This window comes from Arvicanthis niloticus, chromosome 6 (assembly GCF_011762505.2).
Source record: "Arvicanthis niloticus isolate mArvNil1 chromosome 6, mArvNil1.pat.X, whole genome shotgun sequence".
Taxonomy (NCBI): domain Eukaryota; kingdom Metazoa; phylum Chordata; class Mammalia; order Rodentia; family Muridae; genus Arvicanthis; species Arvicanthis niloticus.
Genome location: NC_047663.1, coordinates 107,049,173 through 107,064,565, shown reverse-complemented (window position 1 = coordinate 107,064,565; position 15,393 = coordinate 107,049,173). Strand labels below are relative to the sequence as shown.

General features: G+C 49.8%; 2 protein-coding genes and 1 long non-coding RNA gene across 12 annotated transcripts; 1 reads left to right on the top strand and 2 right to left on the bottom strand.

Moving 5' to 3' along the window:
* Positions 1-1,244: 1,244 nt before the first annotated feature.
* Pmpca (peptidase, mitochondrial processing subunit alpha) lies at positions 1,245-8,486 on the bottom strand. Its single transcript, XM_034507247.2, has 13 exons — positions 8,349-8,486; positions 7,596-7,798; positions 7,423-7,502; positions 7,157-7,239; positions 6,572-6,666; positions 5,765-5,865; positions 5,048-5,311; positions 4,725-4,817; positions 4,518-4,636; positions 4,338-4,428; positions 4,135-4,197; positions 2,623-2,767; positions 1,245-1,590 (listed from the first exon to the last, which is right to left on the bottom strand). Exons 1-13 carry the CDS (start codon positions 8,414-8,416, stop codon positions 1,421-1,423), a joined length of 1,575 nt encoding a protein of 524 aa, XP_034363138.1. The 5' UTR covers positions 8,417-8,486; the 3' UTR covers positions 1,245-1,420.
* Entr1 (endosome associated trafficking regulator 1) lies at positions 8,486-14,986 on the top strand. 10 transcript variants are annotated; one of them, XR_004607130.2, is made up of 11 exons: positions 8,486-8,632; positions 8,716-8,865; positions 9,232-9,300; positions 10,009-10,124; positions 10,371-10,778; positions 11,606-11,679; positions 12,059-12,170; positions 12,525-12,587; positions 12,899-13,038; positions 13,489-13,582; positions 14,032-14,986. XR_004607130.2 is itself a non-coding variant. In XM_076937650.1 (11 exons), the coding sequence occupies exons 1-11, from the start codon at positions 8,563-8,565 to the stop codon at positions 14,058-14,060; spliced, it is 1,347 nt and encodes a 448-aa protein (XP_076793765.1). In that variant the 5' UTR covers positions 8,486-8,562; the 3' UTR covers positions 14,061-14,986. The 10 variants fall into 10 exon arrangements, 9 of the variants coding, with proteins under 9 accessions (XP_076793765.1, XP_076793767.1, XP_076793766.1 ...); XM_076937650.1 differs by having other exon boundaries at positions 13,467-13,582; XM_076937652.1 differs by lacking the exon at positions 9,232-9,300 and having other exon boundaries at positions 13,467-13,582.
* On the bottom strand, positions 10,647-12,166 carry LOC143442911 (uncharacterized). The gene is made up of 2 exons (XR_013111541.1): positions 12,038-12,166; positions 10,647-10,994 (listed from the first exon to the last, which is right to left on the bottom strand). It is a non-coding gene; the product is annotated as an uncharacterized LOC143442911 (long non-coding RNA).
* Positions 14,987-15,393: the final 407 nt, after the last annotated feature.

Here is a 15,393-nt window from a genome sequence, read left to right as displayed (position 1 = left end):
AGGGTTTTAAAAGGGCATAGAAGTCAAAAGCACCAAATTTGGTCTCAGCTGTCACCTGCTACTCAGTCCCATCCTAGGTCCTTCTGCTAGGTGTTGTCCTTGCTTACAGCCAGAAGCAGCAACAGGTGGAAAAAGTGATGACTTGGAGCTCCAGCAAACCGTAGTAAAATAAGCCAACAACTGAGATGAAACTCAACAGCATCAGCTTCTACAATATGGGTGTCAGCAAAGCCAAGTCACCTGCTTCAATAAACCAGTCAAATGTAGAAAGTGCCAGAATGTCGAATGTCAAACCAGTGAACCGCAAACTCCACCAAGACTCATAGTAAAGAAGCTTTTTCCCTCCCAGACAGGCAACCCTGGGCCTAACCTATTCCTGGCTTGAGTGAGGTTTGATGTGGCCGTTCCAGTTTTCTCTGTAGCCCTGGCTGTCTTGAAACTCTTTCTATAGACCAGACTGGCCTCAAACTCGGAGAGCCACCTGCTTCTGCCTCCTAAGTGCTGGGATTAAAGGCGTGCACCACCACTGCCACCCAGCAGTTTGGTGCTTCTTTGTGGACATTCTCTGGCACCTTAGAGAAGACTGAGGGAATCCTCGAATTTCCTAGTTTGGCCTGAAATCAAGATCATATTCTTGGGGTAAGGGACAAAGCGCAACAATAACAATTTACATTTAGAGGGCATTTCAGTTGGAAAGTTAAGCATTTAAAGTGGGAAGTTAAAAACTGGACCTTGTAAATAATTGTGAGATACAACTGGCTTGGTGACTCTTACTTGGAAGACCAGTAATTGAAGCCAAGGCAAGGAGATCACTGTGAGGTCAGCCTTCTCTCTATATTGAGTTACAGGCCAGCCAGGGCTAAGTAGACCATCTCAAAAAACAAAGGGATTAAGACTGTAAAATACCTTCAGGCTTGTTAAAAAACTTAAGCTTTAGAAATGAGGTCAGGTGTAGTGGCACTTGCCTATAATCCAAGCACTTGGGAGGCAGAAGCAGGAGGGTCTCTGTGGGTTTGAGACGAGTGTGTCTCATAGGGAGTATCAAGCCAGTCAGGGCTATACTGTGAGATCCTATTTGAAGGGAAAAGAATGAGGACAACAATCCATGTCTGTGATCCTAACAGTGGAGAGGCCCTGTGTGCTTTGTCTCCCTAGAGCCCTGAGACTTCCCAGCCTTCCTTGCTCCAGAATGTCTACTGGCCAGACAGCACCTGCTTTGGCAGACAATAACAACACTTGTTAGATGAAGAACAAGCCACCTGTGTTTTGAGACACAAAGGTGCAGTGGCAACAGTAACTTTCATTCAAGTTTTCAAGAGTTTCACTGTTGGCACTGTTCACAGAGCTAGCTACCCTTATGCAGTGTCCACACCAACAGTAACATGCACAGAAGCACTCTGCAGCCTGCCCTGGAGGGACTCTACCGGAACAGCCGGTATGTTCTGGGCAGGCGCCCATCTCTGCTGGACAGTGCTGCCTGGATGTGCTCATAGGTGGGTAGGTCAGTCAGATCACCCAGGGCGGCTACAGCAGGCTTGCCACGGAGCATCTTGGAAGCAACCCTCTTGATATCTTCTGACTTCACATTGCCTACAGCAAAGATTAAGAGGCAGTGAGGGCAAGAGCAGAGTTTCCCTCTCCATCTCAAACTGTGTGCACTCAGACTGAGGAGCCCTGATCTACACCATCCCTACCACTGGGGGTCGAGGGTGTGGGCTGCTGAGGGACTGACCAAGGTAGGGCAAGGTAAGTTTCCACTAGGTGGGAAACTACAATGGCTTAGAATTATTTTCAGGATGAGTGGTGTGTGCCTGTACTCCTGGCACTTCCAGTACTGGGGAGGTAGAAGCAGGAGGTTCAGGATCAACACCAGCCAGGGCTACAGGAGACCCTGTCTCAAATCCCCTAAACAACAGCAGTAGCAGCAGCAAATAATTTCAAACACACTAGGGCAGCCAGGCAGGATAATGCACACTCAGAGCTAAACAGGAAGGTCTAGAGTTTAAGGCCAGTCTGAGCTGTGCGTCTGTCTATGAGACTTAAAAACAACCCAACACTGGAGGGCAGAGCCACCCATCAGGAGGCTCAGGTTGTCGTAAGTTCGCTTTATTTTCCAGTCTGAAGAAAAAAATCTAGACTCCTTTCCCCAGTGCTGCATGTCCTTTTTGGCAAACAGACAGACACACAGACACACATACAGAAGGGATCCCAGAAATCCATCCCCTAGAACCCAAGGAGGTCAGCACTTTCTAAAGAAGATGAGGCCTCTCATGAAGGCAGGACTGTCACCTGTCCCAGACCACCAGGATTCCCAAGCCCAAGCAGGTGGACTGAGTTGTCTTCAGAGGACAGGTGCCCCCACCTACAGTTCTGTTCCAAGCTTCACACCCAATTCCAGGACAGAGCCTGTAACAAGCTACCTTATTCCAGCCTAGTGACACTGTTCTACCCACTACTGCCTCCTCCTTCCCAAGGCTGAAGAGCCTAATTAGTACAGGAAGGAGCTGGGAAAGGACTTTGGGGAACCTTGGGCTTGTGGTGTGGCAGACAACAGGAAAGCTATCTGTCAGCATCAGGGCACAGTCTCAACTGAGCCCAAGCCAGGCGTCTGGGCATACTCACGAATGAGTGTGCATAGCTCATGGGGCAGCTTTCTTGAATGTGTAGCCAGCACCTGCCTCCCCACATCCTCAAAGATCACAGGCCTGGACTCCAGGTTCATCATGAGCATGGACATCAGCTGTGTCTTAGCCCGCTCTAGCTCCACCTGAGGACCAAACACCACCAGTCAAATCTACAGCTGGCTCAAGCAGGCAAGGGGCTGACCCAAATATGTCCTAGTAAAAACGTCTCCATGTGCCCAACAGTCTGGCACACTCCAAGCATGGGAGGAACTAAACTAGAAAAGCCTTCATCACACCCAGGACATATATCCAATCTTTGCAGCTTGTCCGAATCACAGGAGAGCAACATGCATCAGGAAGCCATATCTGGTTAAACAGGAAATCAGAGGTTGTTGATGAAGCAAAGATTCTGGTGCTCAGAATCCTAAACACAGGACCCAGGCCACTGTCACCTGGTGCAACTAAGGAGGCAGCAGAATACACAGTTGAGCCTCTGGCCAGACGTGAACTTCAAATTTGGCACTGAAGAATCAGGACCACAAGGGGACAGACCAAGCTGGGTGTGTAGGCACTTGCCTACAAGTCAAGCATTCAGGAGGCAGGGGGCAAGAGGAATGCACGTTTGAGGCCAGCCTGGCTATCTTATGAGTGTTTGTCTTAACACAAGTTATTTATGACTTATGCAATTTCAGGCAAATATTTAACATTGTATATTTATCTCGATAGATCTGACCTTAGTGGAAAGCATTTTATCAAGATATTAGTGAAAATACAGAGCATTAATTTTGGCTGTACTGGTTAGCTCTTTAACACTGAGCCATACTCCCAGACCTTGGTTTGAGACAGTCTTATTATACATTAATTTAGGCGGGCCTTGAACTCATCACCTTCTACCTCTACTTCCCGAGAGCTGAGATCACAGGTGTGCATATGCATTAATTACTTTGCTCTGCAGTGGTTTTCATTTTTAAGCATAGTTTAATTTCTTCAATAATGTTGCCTTTTCTTCTTAAGACAGTATGTGGTATTTGAACACTGAGAAAAAACTTGCATTATGCAGAAAGACAAAATGCACGCTCAAGCAAATCACCTTGCTTTTATAAGTTGGCCCAGGAAGTAACAAAACTTCTGAATATTAACCAAAAGACAGCCAGGCAGGGGCCGATCAGGTGGCTCTGAGTTCAAGGCCAGCCTGGTCTACAGCGCAAGTTCCAGGACAGCCAGCTGTACACATAGAAACCTCATCTCAAAAATAAATGAATGAATGAATAAATAAATAAATAAGTCAACAAAAACTTGGGTTCCAACATAAAATGGAGCCAAGAAAGGCCTAGAAAAAGCCTGCATTACTGTTTGTCTTATACAATGATGCTTTAGCTTAAGGTCACTCTGTAGGAACAACTTAGAGAGGGACATTGCCCATGGTGAAGCACTAGGGAGGCTCCAGTGAGCAGCTCAGCCTGTGGCTCCTTCAGCTGGATGAGGGCACAAGGGATGCTGCAGGCCTTACCAAATCCACTGTTCTGCCCATCAAGATAAACTCCTTTGTGATGATTTCTACCATCTCTCGAACCTACAAAAGAACGTGAGATGAGGGTGTGAGCTGAAGCCCTGGCCAGCTGACCCCTCAAGTATACCCCTGCTCCCCAACCCAGAACTCCGGGACTACTGAAGAGTGTACACTGGAGTGGCTAGACAGAATGCTATCCTCACTTGTCTTGGGTCTGCGCTGGCATGAATGCACAGGAGGCCTGTATCTTCATAGCTGTGGTGGTAGGAGGTTGCATTATACATCCAGTGGTGCCTGTGAAGGGACATATGGTGTCCAGTGAAGGTGACAGGATAGCTGGAAGGTGTCAGCACAGTCCATGCTCTCAGCAGCCTAGTACCCACCGATTGAGCACGTTGAGGTAGAGTCTGGAGAACATGCCTTTGCCAGGCCCTCCCGCTGAGAAGGAGCCCCCTCCTCCCATCATCATATTCAGCACAGCGAAGGGGATGAAGTCCTCCTCCTATGGAATGCACAGACATACCAGTCAGTGCCAGTCTGCCACAGTTGCTTGATCCCACTGGCGCATCCCAACCTATACATGGACTCACCAGGAAAGAACAACTTTCCAGTCCCACCATGATGTGTGTGAGCTCTGGAATTGGGGTTGGGCCAAGGCTGACATTTGACATGTCTCTCTCCACCTGTAAACAACCAGACACACGTTAATAAGGCCAGCAAACTTCCTGCAAAAACAGCCACACTCAACCAGACACCAGGTGGCCTCAGCCCTGTCACCTCTTGCTTTGAACATGGGATGTGTTAATACTGTCACAGTGCTGGATTGTACAATAGGAAAAGCATAAACACATTCATCAAAGCACATACCCAGCGATACATGGCACAAGTCCTGAGAGTTTTCCTGCCAAGTTACCTTGACGATTCCCCCAGTGTACTGTGCCACTGATCTGTCAACGTCCACAGTTCCAGTAGCTCCCCAGGCAGGCTGAACTCCCAGGAGGTACTTTCTGGCACATTCCACCAGGTGCTCGTGCTCCACGCCCACTCCAGCCAGCACCATGCGGTCAGGGGTGTAATAGTTCTTCAGGTAGGAATGCAGCACTTCTCGATCAATCTTTGCTATGTTTTCTACAGGGCAAAACCGATGCAGGCCCACTGTGTTCTCCCTAAAAGCAGCCTGAGGCAGGCAGAAGGAGAACAAACCCAAGTGAGAAAAACATCAGGCCCCAACATGGCCTATAGCTACAGCAACAAAAAACGGGGCCTGATCTCCAGCTTGGCTCCATGTCTACACGTGTCTCTAGAAGCAGCAAATTTTACCTCAGAGAGAAAATTTGAAAACACATGTAAGAGCCACACAGATGGGATGGTAAAGGCTGTGATACCCTAAGTGAGAACAGCTACCACTGCAGACATGGCAGGCTTGAAGACTACAGCTATGAAAGGTGACACACATGCCTACAATCTTAGCACTCAGGAAGCTGAGGCAGGGAGATTATAAATTCAAGACCAAACCAAAACCAAACAGCAACTATCAAAAAAAAAAAAAAAAAAAAAAAAAAAAAAGCTGTAAACCTAACCACCCAAAAGGCCAACAGCAGGGAGAGGCACATGTGGCCTCCTCTTTTACTTCATGAATCATCTCGGTGAGCAGTGGCTCTGGGTCAGGCCTCATGTTCAGGTCCTCTAGTTCAAACTGCACAGCCATCCTTGTCATCTCAATTTCTTCATCTGCAAGAGTCCAGACAAGGGTTTGGTCTGAACCAGCACGGAAGAAGACAGCACTAACCCTGAGCAGCTGAGCCTGGCCAGGTGCTATAGTCACCTCCTAGGGAAAGCCCTGGAGCACCTGCAAGGGAGGATGCCAGATGAAAATTAGGGACCGGGGCCTCTTGTCTTGTTCTGTTCTGCAGACCTTTGGACCCGCTCCAAGCTCAGCTGCCTCCCCTGCTGTCTGTTCTAAAACACACCTGTGAGGACACAAGGTGGATGTGGTGACATTTAGGAAACAGAAACCACCTGAGTCAGGGCTCCATTCCTCAGCTGGAGACATTCGGCCAGGCCGCTGTGAAACTGAGCAAAGAGCAGCTCGCAGAGCCCAGCAGCTGTTCCCTCCTGGATCCTCCTAACAGGATCCAAGTCCTGCCATTGCAAGGTTTAAGGAATAAAGGAGACCATGCAAGAGAAACCTCTGTAGGCATGGCATTCATGTTTACACACAGGATGAGGGACATTTCTGAACAGAATTTTAGTAAACCCTTTGTTAAGGTTTCTTTCAGATATTTGAAAGTATGAAGCATTGTGTACAATACTAAGGGCTTGAGCACTGGCACTCTCCAATGACTGGCACACGAATGCCCAGCTCTAACAGTGCCTCCCCACACAAAGTTATACCCTTTCCAACGCTCCTCCTGACCACCCAGCCACAGAGCCACACCTGTCAGGCGGGGGTGCAGAACCACATCAGCCAGCAGGCTCACCACAGTGTCCAAGCCTTTGCTGTCAGCAGACACAGCATACATGGTGGTGTCTCTGGAAGGAAATAAGCCACAACAGCAGGTGCTAGGTTTACACTAGATAACAACTCAGGGACCAACGCTCTGCATGCTAGCAAAGACTCCACCACTGCCTCTTCCTTGGGTGTGAAGGCCTCACAGGAGCCACAACTGCCTACAGTGAAGCTTGCCGTAAGACACTGTGGAACCAGATGAAGCAGGCTCTCCTCTCTTCACAGAGGAAGTCTTACCCCAGGATTCCTAGGCCTAAACAAATAACCAGCTGTTCAAAATGAAGACTTGTTTCACATGGAACCATGCCCAGCTTTAGACAGCTGTCAGTGACCTGCTTGTTTAGCTTAGCATTCTCACAGACAAAGGCCAGGTCAATTGGAAGGTCAAAGGATGTGAGAGAAGAAACTATGCTTTCTGTCCCCAGCACGGCATCACACTCGCCGTTAGTTTTCAGAGAGACTCCAAGAGGCTCTGACCAAAGATTAGGACATTTACACACGAACACAAAATACCTTGAGGTCTGACAGTCACAGATACCACCGTGTTTTTCCAGCGTAAGCAGAATTTCATCTTTGCTGTCAAATCGAGCAGTAGACTATAAAAATAATAAAGCTTAAGTAAGTAACCCAAAAATACAAAAAAGACTAAGTTTACGTTTGCTTTCAAACACACAAAATTATGTACTAAGTCTTTTGTGAGCACCAACTTCCTATCCAAATCATTAATACAAGTTCTTAAAAAACTGAAAACTTAAAAAAATTACAAATTAGACACTGACCGAAAATGCCAATTTTTCCAAAAAATGAGCAATTCCACTCAGATATTTCGCTTCATACCGTGATCCTGAATTAATAAGAACTGGGTAATAAAAAAAAAATTGACAAGTTAAGCCAGATATTCAAAACATTTAATCAACAGAAAGTTTTCAAAACCACGGCCAGTAGAACTTACTTCCCACGGTACAGAATTGTCCAAACTTATTTTGAGATGCCACACGAAGCCCATTGTCCAGAGTGGTAACTTTGGTTTCAAACTTTTCCTGTCCATCAACTGTAGCAAAAATAGGCTTGGGCACTCCAGGTAAGGGAGAAGAGAGGGGGATGTTGGGGTAGGTGGCGCCACTGCTGAACCGTCTGTGTGCAGGAGATCCAAACCTACGGCAGAGCAACCAAAAATAGCTATTCATTTTTATTTTATGTGTTTGAGTGTCTGCCTGCACGGATGGATGTCCATCATAGGCACGCCTGGTGTCCATGGAGGTCAGAAGAAGGTTTCGGATCCCCTGGAAGTGGAGTTACGGATGGTTGTGAGCCACCATGTGGATGCTGGTAACCAAACCCAGGGGAAGCAATCAGTAGGCTTAACTGCTGAGCCATCTCTCCAGCCCCGGTCTTTTGGTCTTCATTGCCCACTCTGAACAGCAGGCTGTGTGAGAAACCAGTTCCTGTGCACATGGGCCTGGGCTAGCCCGGCCCCTCAGAGCTTCGCCTTGGTCTGGAAGGCTCTCCAGCCGAGTGACTCTGACGACCCCTCCAACCAGGTTCCAGTCCCCGGCTCGTTCTCCGGGCCCAAGGCGCCTGTGCTGTGCTCCAGGGCCCATTCTCCTCGTCCAGTCCCCCCGCCCCCAACCACCCCCACCCCCTACCCCGGTACCAACTCCGCCCCAGTCCGCCCTTCCTCGCATCGAGACGAGCCTCAGCTCACCTGGGCCGCGCGCAGAGCGCCGCAGAGCCCCGAAGCAGCCGCGCAGCCGCCCACACTGCCGTCGCCATCGCGCCGCCGCGCTTCTGCGGTCACTTCCGCTTCCGACCCCGCCCCGCGGCGTTCGGCGCTGGCTTCCGGCCGGCCGCGCCGGATAAGGCAGGGGCTGGCGGCGGCGTTGTGTGCCATGGGGGCGCGGCCGGGTTAGGGCGCGGCGATGTCGGGCTATGCGCGGCGGCAGGGCGCGCCCCCACTATCGCGGACGCGGAGCCTCGTGGTTCCCGACGGTGAGCGGCGCGCGGCCGGGGCAGGACCGGGGGACGCGGGCGACGGCGGCCCGCGGTGAAGCCGCTCTCGTTGTCGCTTACAGCTCCTGCGTTCTATGAGCGCCGGTCTTGTCTCCCCCAGCTAGACTGTGAGCGCCCCCATGGCGGGGACCTGCACCCCCACCTCTTCGGCTTTCGGCCGACGTTTATGTGCTATGTGCCCAGCCCGGTGCTGGCTTCGGTAGGAGACACAGGTGAGAGTCCGGGCGCCGGCCACAGTGCGGAGCTGGGCAGCGCGGGGAGCCCTCCCCACAGCCCGCCCGCCCGCCCGCCCCAAGGCAGGGAGGTCAGTCCCCGGTGGAGCTCGGAGACCACTTCAGCCCACCGGATTGGGAGAGGCCAGGGGCTGGACCTGGTGGGTCTGCGTTCCACCTGCAGCTGCTCCTAGAGCGCGCAGGAGTGTGTAGTTCACTGCGTCCAGCCTCAGGAGACAGCCTTCTAGTCCCAGACCAGAGCCTGTCAGTGGGAGTCAGGCGTCTGCGGTCTTCACCTCCCTGGACAAACGGCTGCAGTCATGAGGCTTGCTGTGATCACGGTGAGCTGACAATGTCTTTTTGCAGATTTTGGCTATGGAAAGGGGAAATGTACTAAACAAGGTCCGTCGGGAGCCCATGAGACGCGCTTTGGAGGTAGAGTGGTAGCTCAGTGATTCATCTTTTCCTCTTCTTCAGACTCGGTGCCAGGCAGTGGTCTCCATGGGCTTTCAGGATGACAGAGTTTAAGGGGTGCCCAAAAGAGCAGTGGAGATGGATGTGTGAGGGCAAAATAGTTTAAGATGTCAGAAGTGCCTGGGAGGTGGAGCGGCAGCAGGAGACAAGCCACACAGAAGGCCACTTACTCAGGCTGACACCGACATAAGATGTGGGTGTTATGTTATGAGACCCACACAAGCAACTGAGCGTAGTAGGTGTGGAAGGAGAAGCTGGTCACCTAGGGTCCTGGGAGAAAAGGCCCGAGGAAGGGATGGCATAGAGCAGTTCCTGGCACTATGGCGTCTCAGGAGCTTTGAGTCCCCTACAGGAGTACCCTTCAGCCCACACTGAGTGTGTGGAGTGAAGTCAGCCTCAGCAGTCTACAGGCTTTACTGGGGAACTGGGCATATGACTCAGAGGTAGAACCCTGGACTTGACCTTTGGCACAGCATTTTTTGTTTGTTTTAAGGTGGCAAGGGTTGTCTCAGGGAGGCCAAAGGGTGAGAGCCTGTCAAAGTGGGCCTATTCTCCAACCTCTTTGGGCAGCTTTCCTGTTCTGTAGTGTTCTTTGAGTCACAGTTGAAATGTGATGGTAACACAGGATGTTGGGCCCTTTCACAGTCTTTGTGGTGTTTGTTATTTCAGGTGACAAACTTGAAGACCTTGAGGAAGCCAATCCATTCTCCTTCAAAGAGTTTTTGAAAACCAAGAACCTCAGCCTGTCAAAAGAAGACACAACCACCAGTCGGATTTACCCGAAGGTACATTTGGGAAGCTGCCAGTGGTTGCCTTAAAGGACATCTCTTGTGCCTTACAGCTTTGGAGACAGACATTTGAATGTGGGGAGCCAAGCAGGACAGCTGTGGCTGCTGATGGAGAGAGACTGTGGGTGGATGGAACAGCTGCTTGGTAGATGAGATGGGCCTTCTTTGTGGGAGCACAGAGAAGGCTGAGACCAGAAGGCTGGCTTCCGGTGTGTCTGCAGTGTTTCTCTCCGCTGTTTTTAGGAAGCCTCAAGGCACCCACTGGGACTGGACCACAGCCCCCCCGCCTCCCAGCCCATGGGATATGGCCTGGAATATCAGCAGCCATTTTTTGAAGACCCAACAAGAGCCAGCAACTTAGAGGAGGATGAAGAAGATGGGTGGAATAGAGCCTACCTGCCATCTGCCGTGGAGCAGACTCATTCCTCTAGAGCTACACAGAATTCATCACCCTGTGGCACCTACCTTTCCTTTTTTTCCAACGCATCAGAGCTGGCAGGTCCCGAGTCTTTGCCCGCATGGACGCTGAGTGACACTGACTCCAGGATCTCTCCAGCGTCTCCCACTGGGAGTCCAAATGCAGACTTTGCAGCTCATGAAGAATCCCTAGGGGACAGACACCTGCGGACGCTGCAGATAAGTTACGAAGCAGTAAGTGAGGGGGCAGTATGGCGCCCAGCCCAGCTGAGCAGTGCTATAGAGAAGAGCTGCACTCCTCTACCTCCTGGGTGCTCAATGCCGCGGACAAGACAGTCAGTCATATAGTAGCTTGCTGTAGAATTGCCCTGAAGAGGGGCCTAGAGATATAGATAGCTCAGTGGGAGTTTTTTCCTAGTCCTTGGGAAGTCTTGGGTTAGATCCTGAATGCTGAAAAATAAGAAAGAAAAATGAATTTTTCTATGGAGAGCTCTCCCCCGGGTTGGTTTTGGCTGTGCAATTAGTATAGCAGGCTAAGAAGCACTGTGGTGAGCTCTCAGGCAGGCAAGCGTGAGCTAGCATGAATAAGTGGTCTATTGGAAGTGTTGGCTAAGAGTCATCCTGCTGAATGCCCCGCATGAAGAAAGACCTTAAAACCCCAGTCACCTAGAAACATTGAAGTGTATTGCCAACAAGCCATCTTCTCTGTTAAGGGCTTGAGGGTGTTCCATTTGACCTGGAGTGTTTATGTTCCAGAGCTGGGCATGGAACTGCACAACTGTCATCCCAGCACTTAGAGGTGAAGGCAGGAACAAGAGTTCAAGGCCATTCTTGGCTACATAGGAACAAGTAGAGGGCAAACTAGGCTACGGGAGATGCTCCCTCAAAAAGACGTTTCATGGACAAACGGGATGTGTCTTCACACCTCCAGCCCTGCCTCGAATCATAAGGTTCCACCTCTAGACCGGCAAAAGGAAATACTCCAGAACAGAAGTATGTTCTGCTTATAAGGGAGACATACTGGGTGTCTAATGAGGATTTTTTTTTTTTTTTCTCTACAGCTGAAAGATGAAAACTCTAAGCTCAGAAGAAAGCTAAATGAGGTTCAGAGCTTCTCTGAAACTCAAACAGAAATGTATGTAAACTTGTAGTTACACATCACCTTAAAAACTTCCTCTACCATTTGGGGAACTTGGTTCCAAGGGATGAGGTGTCTAGCTGCTTGTCATCCTTAAACCTAAAGCAGCAAACACATTTTCCTGTTCTGTTTTAGTCTTTTTAAGACACAGTCAGCTGAATTTTGTCTTGGTTGGCAGAGCTTGAGAAAATGGTATCTGGGCCTTCCACTGGGAGCACGAAGCTATTCTGGCCAGAGGTCATTGCCATCCTGTGGCTGCCTGATGCAGCTGCTCCATCCTTGGGCTCTAGGGGTTGCACCAGTTAAGGCTAAAGTGCCGTTGGAAGCATTCTTGACAGTGGCCTGGAGGACTCACCGCAGTTTTTCCTTTACTGAGGGTGAGGACGCTTGAACGGAAGCTGGAGGCGAAGATGATCAAGGAGGAGAGTGACTTCCATGACCTCGAGTCGGTAGTCCAGCAAGTCGAACAGAACCTCGAACTGATGACCGTACGGAGGGGCTCTGCTCGGGGGTGGGCAGGGGACAGGAAGCTGCTGCAAAAGAGAACTTGTTACTGTTGCCAGAGTCCACAACTGGACCCTGAGGTCAGCAGGCAGCTGTCACCATGCTAAGTGTGTGTATTGTGGTAGGCCAGCATACCCTGATACTATGAACAGGTTCTCTCTTGGGGTGGTTGGTCCTTGATGCTGGTGAGCAGAGGCAGAGCCCAGGGCCCAAGGGGTGGACATCCATGGGCAGAGGAATCAGGGAGGTAGGTTATAGCTCACTGCTGTCTGTTGAGATACGTGTCCTGTATTAACACAGCATTGATATGCATTGTGTTTATTTTTTGGGGGCCATAGAAACGGGCTATAAAAGCAGAAAATCATGTCTTGAAGCTGAAACAGGAAATGAATTTACTCCAGGTAAGTAAAAAGAAAGGTTTAACTTTCTGTGCTTTGTTAAGTCATAGCTGTGAGTTCAGGGAGGAAAAAATAATGTAAGCCAAACAGGGGATGTTTGCTTATAATGGGAGCATTCAGGAGGCTGAGGCAGAAGGACAGTCGTACATTTAATGCCACTCTGGGCTACAGGGCAAGAAGCACCTGTTTTGAGTAGGCCAGGGCCAGGCTCATCCTCCTGACCAGACCTGCACCTGCTGTGATGCAGAGGCATGACTGATGCAGAGGCATGACTGAACTGCCTGGTAGCACTAACTCTTCACCCTTCTTTCTAGGCACAGCTCTCAAACTTCAAGCGAGAAAATGAAGCCCTTCGGTCAGGCCAGGGTGCCAGCCTTACCGTGGTGAAGCAGAACACCGATGTGGCCTTGCAGAACCTCCATGTTGTCATGAACAGTGCACATGCATCCATAAAGTGAGTCCCCGATGGCCCGGCTCCCACATGTTGTAGCTCTACAATCTGACTAGACCAGGAAGGGAAAGGTGCTGACCGGCTCTATCAAGCTATAGGCAGTCAAGCAAGATTAGTTTTTTGTTTTTGAGACTGTCTTACCCTGTAGCACTGACTGGCCTGGAACTACGTAGACTAGTCTGACTTGGAACTCATACAGGTCCTTCTGCCTCTGCACTAGAGAGCTAGAATTAAAGGAATGCACCACCTCACCTGGCTTGGTTTTTAAGGGGTTTTTGTTTTGTTTTTTATTTTGTTTTTGTTTGAGACAGTCTCCCAGTGTAGTCCTTGCTGCTCTGGCACTATGTGTAGACCAGGCTAGCCTCAGACTCATAGAAATTTCCTGCTTCTATTTCCCAAGTTCTGAAACTAAACTATCATGCCCATTTTAGGATTATTTTTAATCTGTTTCAGAGAACCTTCCCACTAATAGATATGGATGATGACATGACTCTGAATCCAGCTTCTTTACCTGTTATACTTACCCCATCCAGGAGACTGCCACAGTGTCAGTTGTTGGTGATAATGGTGATTAAACACTCACTAAAGCTGCAGCTTGTTAAACCTGTCGAGATGTATTTAATTCATCTGACCTGTTAACATGAAAGCATAGTAGTCCTGGTAGCTTTCCTCATGACTAAAAATAGGGCTTGCAATGATGGCTGCCCACATCCTTGAGAGTGCTGCACCATCAGCTTGGCCTAAGCAAAGAGCAGAATTCAGAACCAGTTTCTGATGAACTTGTCTGGCTTCTAACCCACCATCTTAGCTGCATTCACGGAGCTTTGCTATAGAGTGGCTGGCCAGTGCACAAGCGCATGGGCCTGAGGACAGCCACAGAGTCCAGTCCTCAACCATGCTTGATCTGAGGAGCTTTCTCTCTGGGCTCTCTCCTTTAGGTCTGTCTCTGGCTGCTTTTGCACAGCTAGAATAATGGCTCTGGTCTCTGTGTTTTAGGCAGCTGGTGTCTGGAGCAGAGACACTGAACCTTGTTGCTGAAATCCTCAAGTCTATCGACAGAATTACTGAGGTTAAAGATGAGGCAGACTCCTGAGAAGCTCTGCCTGTCACCGGGTCCCATCGCCTCGGCGCCGATGGCACCACACGACTTCCGAATGTGTTCCTAACCATGCGGTCCTCACCAAAGCATTTCGCAGCCTAAGCGTGTAACTGGCCACGGCGGTGCGGCTCTATTCCAGCAGTCGAGCCTCACAGCTCACATGAAGTCCTCTGGGGGAGGGCCCACTGTTTGATAGAGTCACTGATTTACTGGAAGACAGTTTTATAAAACCCAGCAATTTTTAGAAACCACTAAAGCTGAAACGACAGATTTGTAAGAGGCTTCTTCCACTGTCCTCTCAAATTTAGCTACAGCATGAGCTCAGGCTAAGCCTCAGTTTTATCAAGCAGAACACTAAGTGAGCCAGTGTGGAAGTGAGCAGCCTGTACAGGAACTTGTGCTGTCCTTCAGGGCCTTACCAGCAGATGGTTGTCATTGTGCCCTTCACAGGATGGCTCCTGTTGTCAGCAGCCTCACTGAGGCAGCACCACTTGGTAGATGCTGCTGTCCTCCCACCAGACCATAGGACCAAGGTCACAGATGGTGCACATTGCAAAGCTTCATACACTCAGTACTGTGGCTGTCGGCTTTGATGCATGTTAATGTGTCCGTGTGCCTTTTGTATAGTGCAGTTCAGACTGGAATTAAAGCACACACCCACCTGAGGGGTCAGCACCAGCTCTTTGGGCTGTCTGGCTGCTTTTGGAAGGGCAGGCAAGACATAAGCAGCATCCTGTGCTATGCTAAGGGGTCACAGTTTGGGGGCCACTTTCCTATGGATTTTTTAAATTTTCCTTTCCCCTCCTGTTGAAACCGACAGCTTTCTTATCTAAATAAACCCTGAAGACCATCTTTACTGCTTCATCATTCTGGCTTAGTCAGGGATACATGCCTGAGGGCTACCCTGCTCGCTCTTCTAACCTCAAGGGCTGCATCTCAAGAGCGTATTCCTGTCATTGCTAGTTTATGAGACCCTCAGGTTCTTGACCCCTGGGGTCAGGCATATCACAAGAACCACTACATTGTCAGTATGCTGGATGAGCCACGTCCTAGCTCCACACTGAGGCTGCGTGGATACAAGCCTAGCAATAAATCTTCAGACAAGGCATTAAACTACTGGGCCCTTTAACCCACAAGGAATGTTACAGCATTTTAGCAGCTGTCCCCACCCCCACTGTTGGTGTTAGTGCCTCAGCAGACCAGAGTGCAAGGTGGAAGGGCACACAGGAAGATGAGGTTAGTGTTCCCAGAGCTTGAGG

Bases quoted from the DNA above. Each gene is read 5' to 3' on its own strand.
- Pmpca (XM_034507247.2), bottom strand. From the start codon at position 8,416: ATGGCGACGGCAGTGTGGGCGGCTGCGCGGCTGCTTCGGGGCTCTGCG. The intron at 7,799-8,348 runs GTGAGCTGAGGC...GCTCTGCCGTAG, and splicing joins GCGCTCTGCGCGCGGCCCAG to GTTTGGATCTCCTGCACACA. The intron at 2,768-4,134 runs GTAAGGCCTGCA...TTTGGTCCTCAG, and splicing joins TGGGCAGAACAGTGGATTTG to GTGGAGCTAGAGCGGGCTAA.
- Entr1 (XM_076937650.1), top strand. From the start codon at position 8,563: ATGTCGGGCTATGCGCGGCGGCAGGGCGCGCCCCCACTATCGCGGACG. The intron at 8,633-8,715 runs GTGAGCGGCGCG...TGTCGCTTACAG, and splicing joins GAGCCTCGTGGTTCCCGACG to CTCCTGCGTTCTATGAGCGC. The intron at 8,866-9,231 runs GTGAGAGTCCGG...GTCTTTTTGCAG, and splicing joins GGCTTCGGTAGGAGACACAG to ATTTTGGCTATGGAAAGGGG.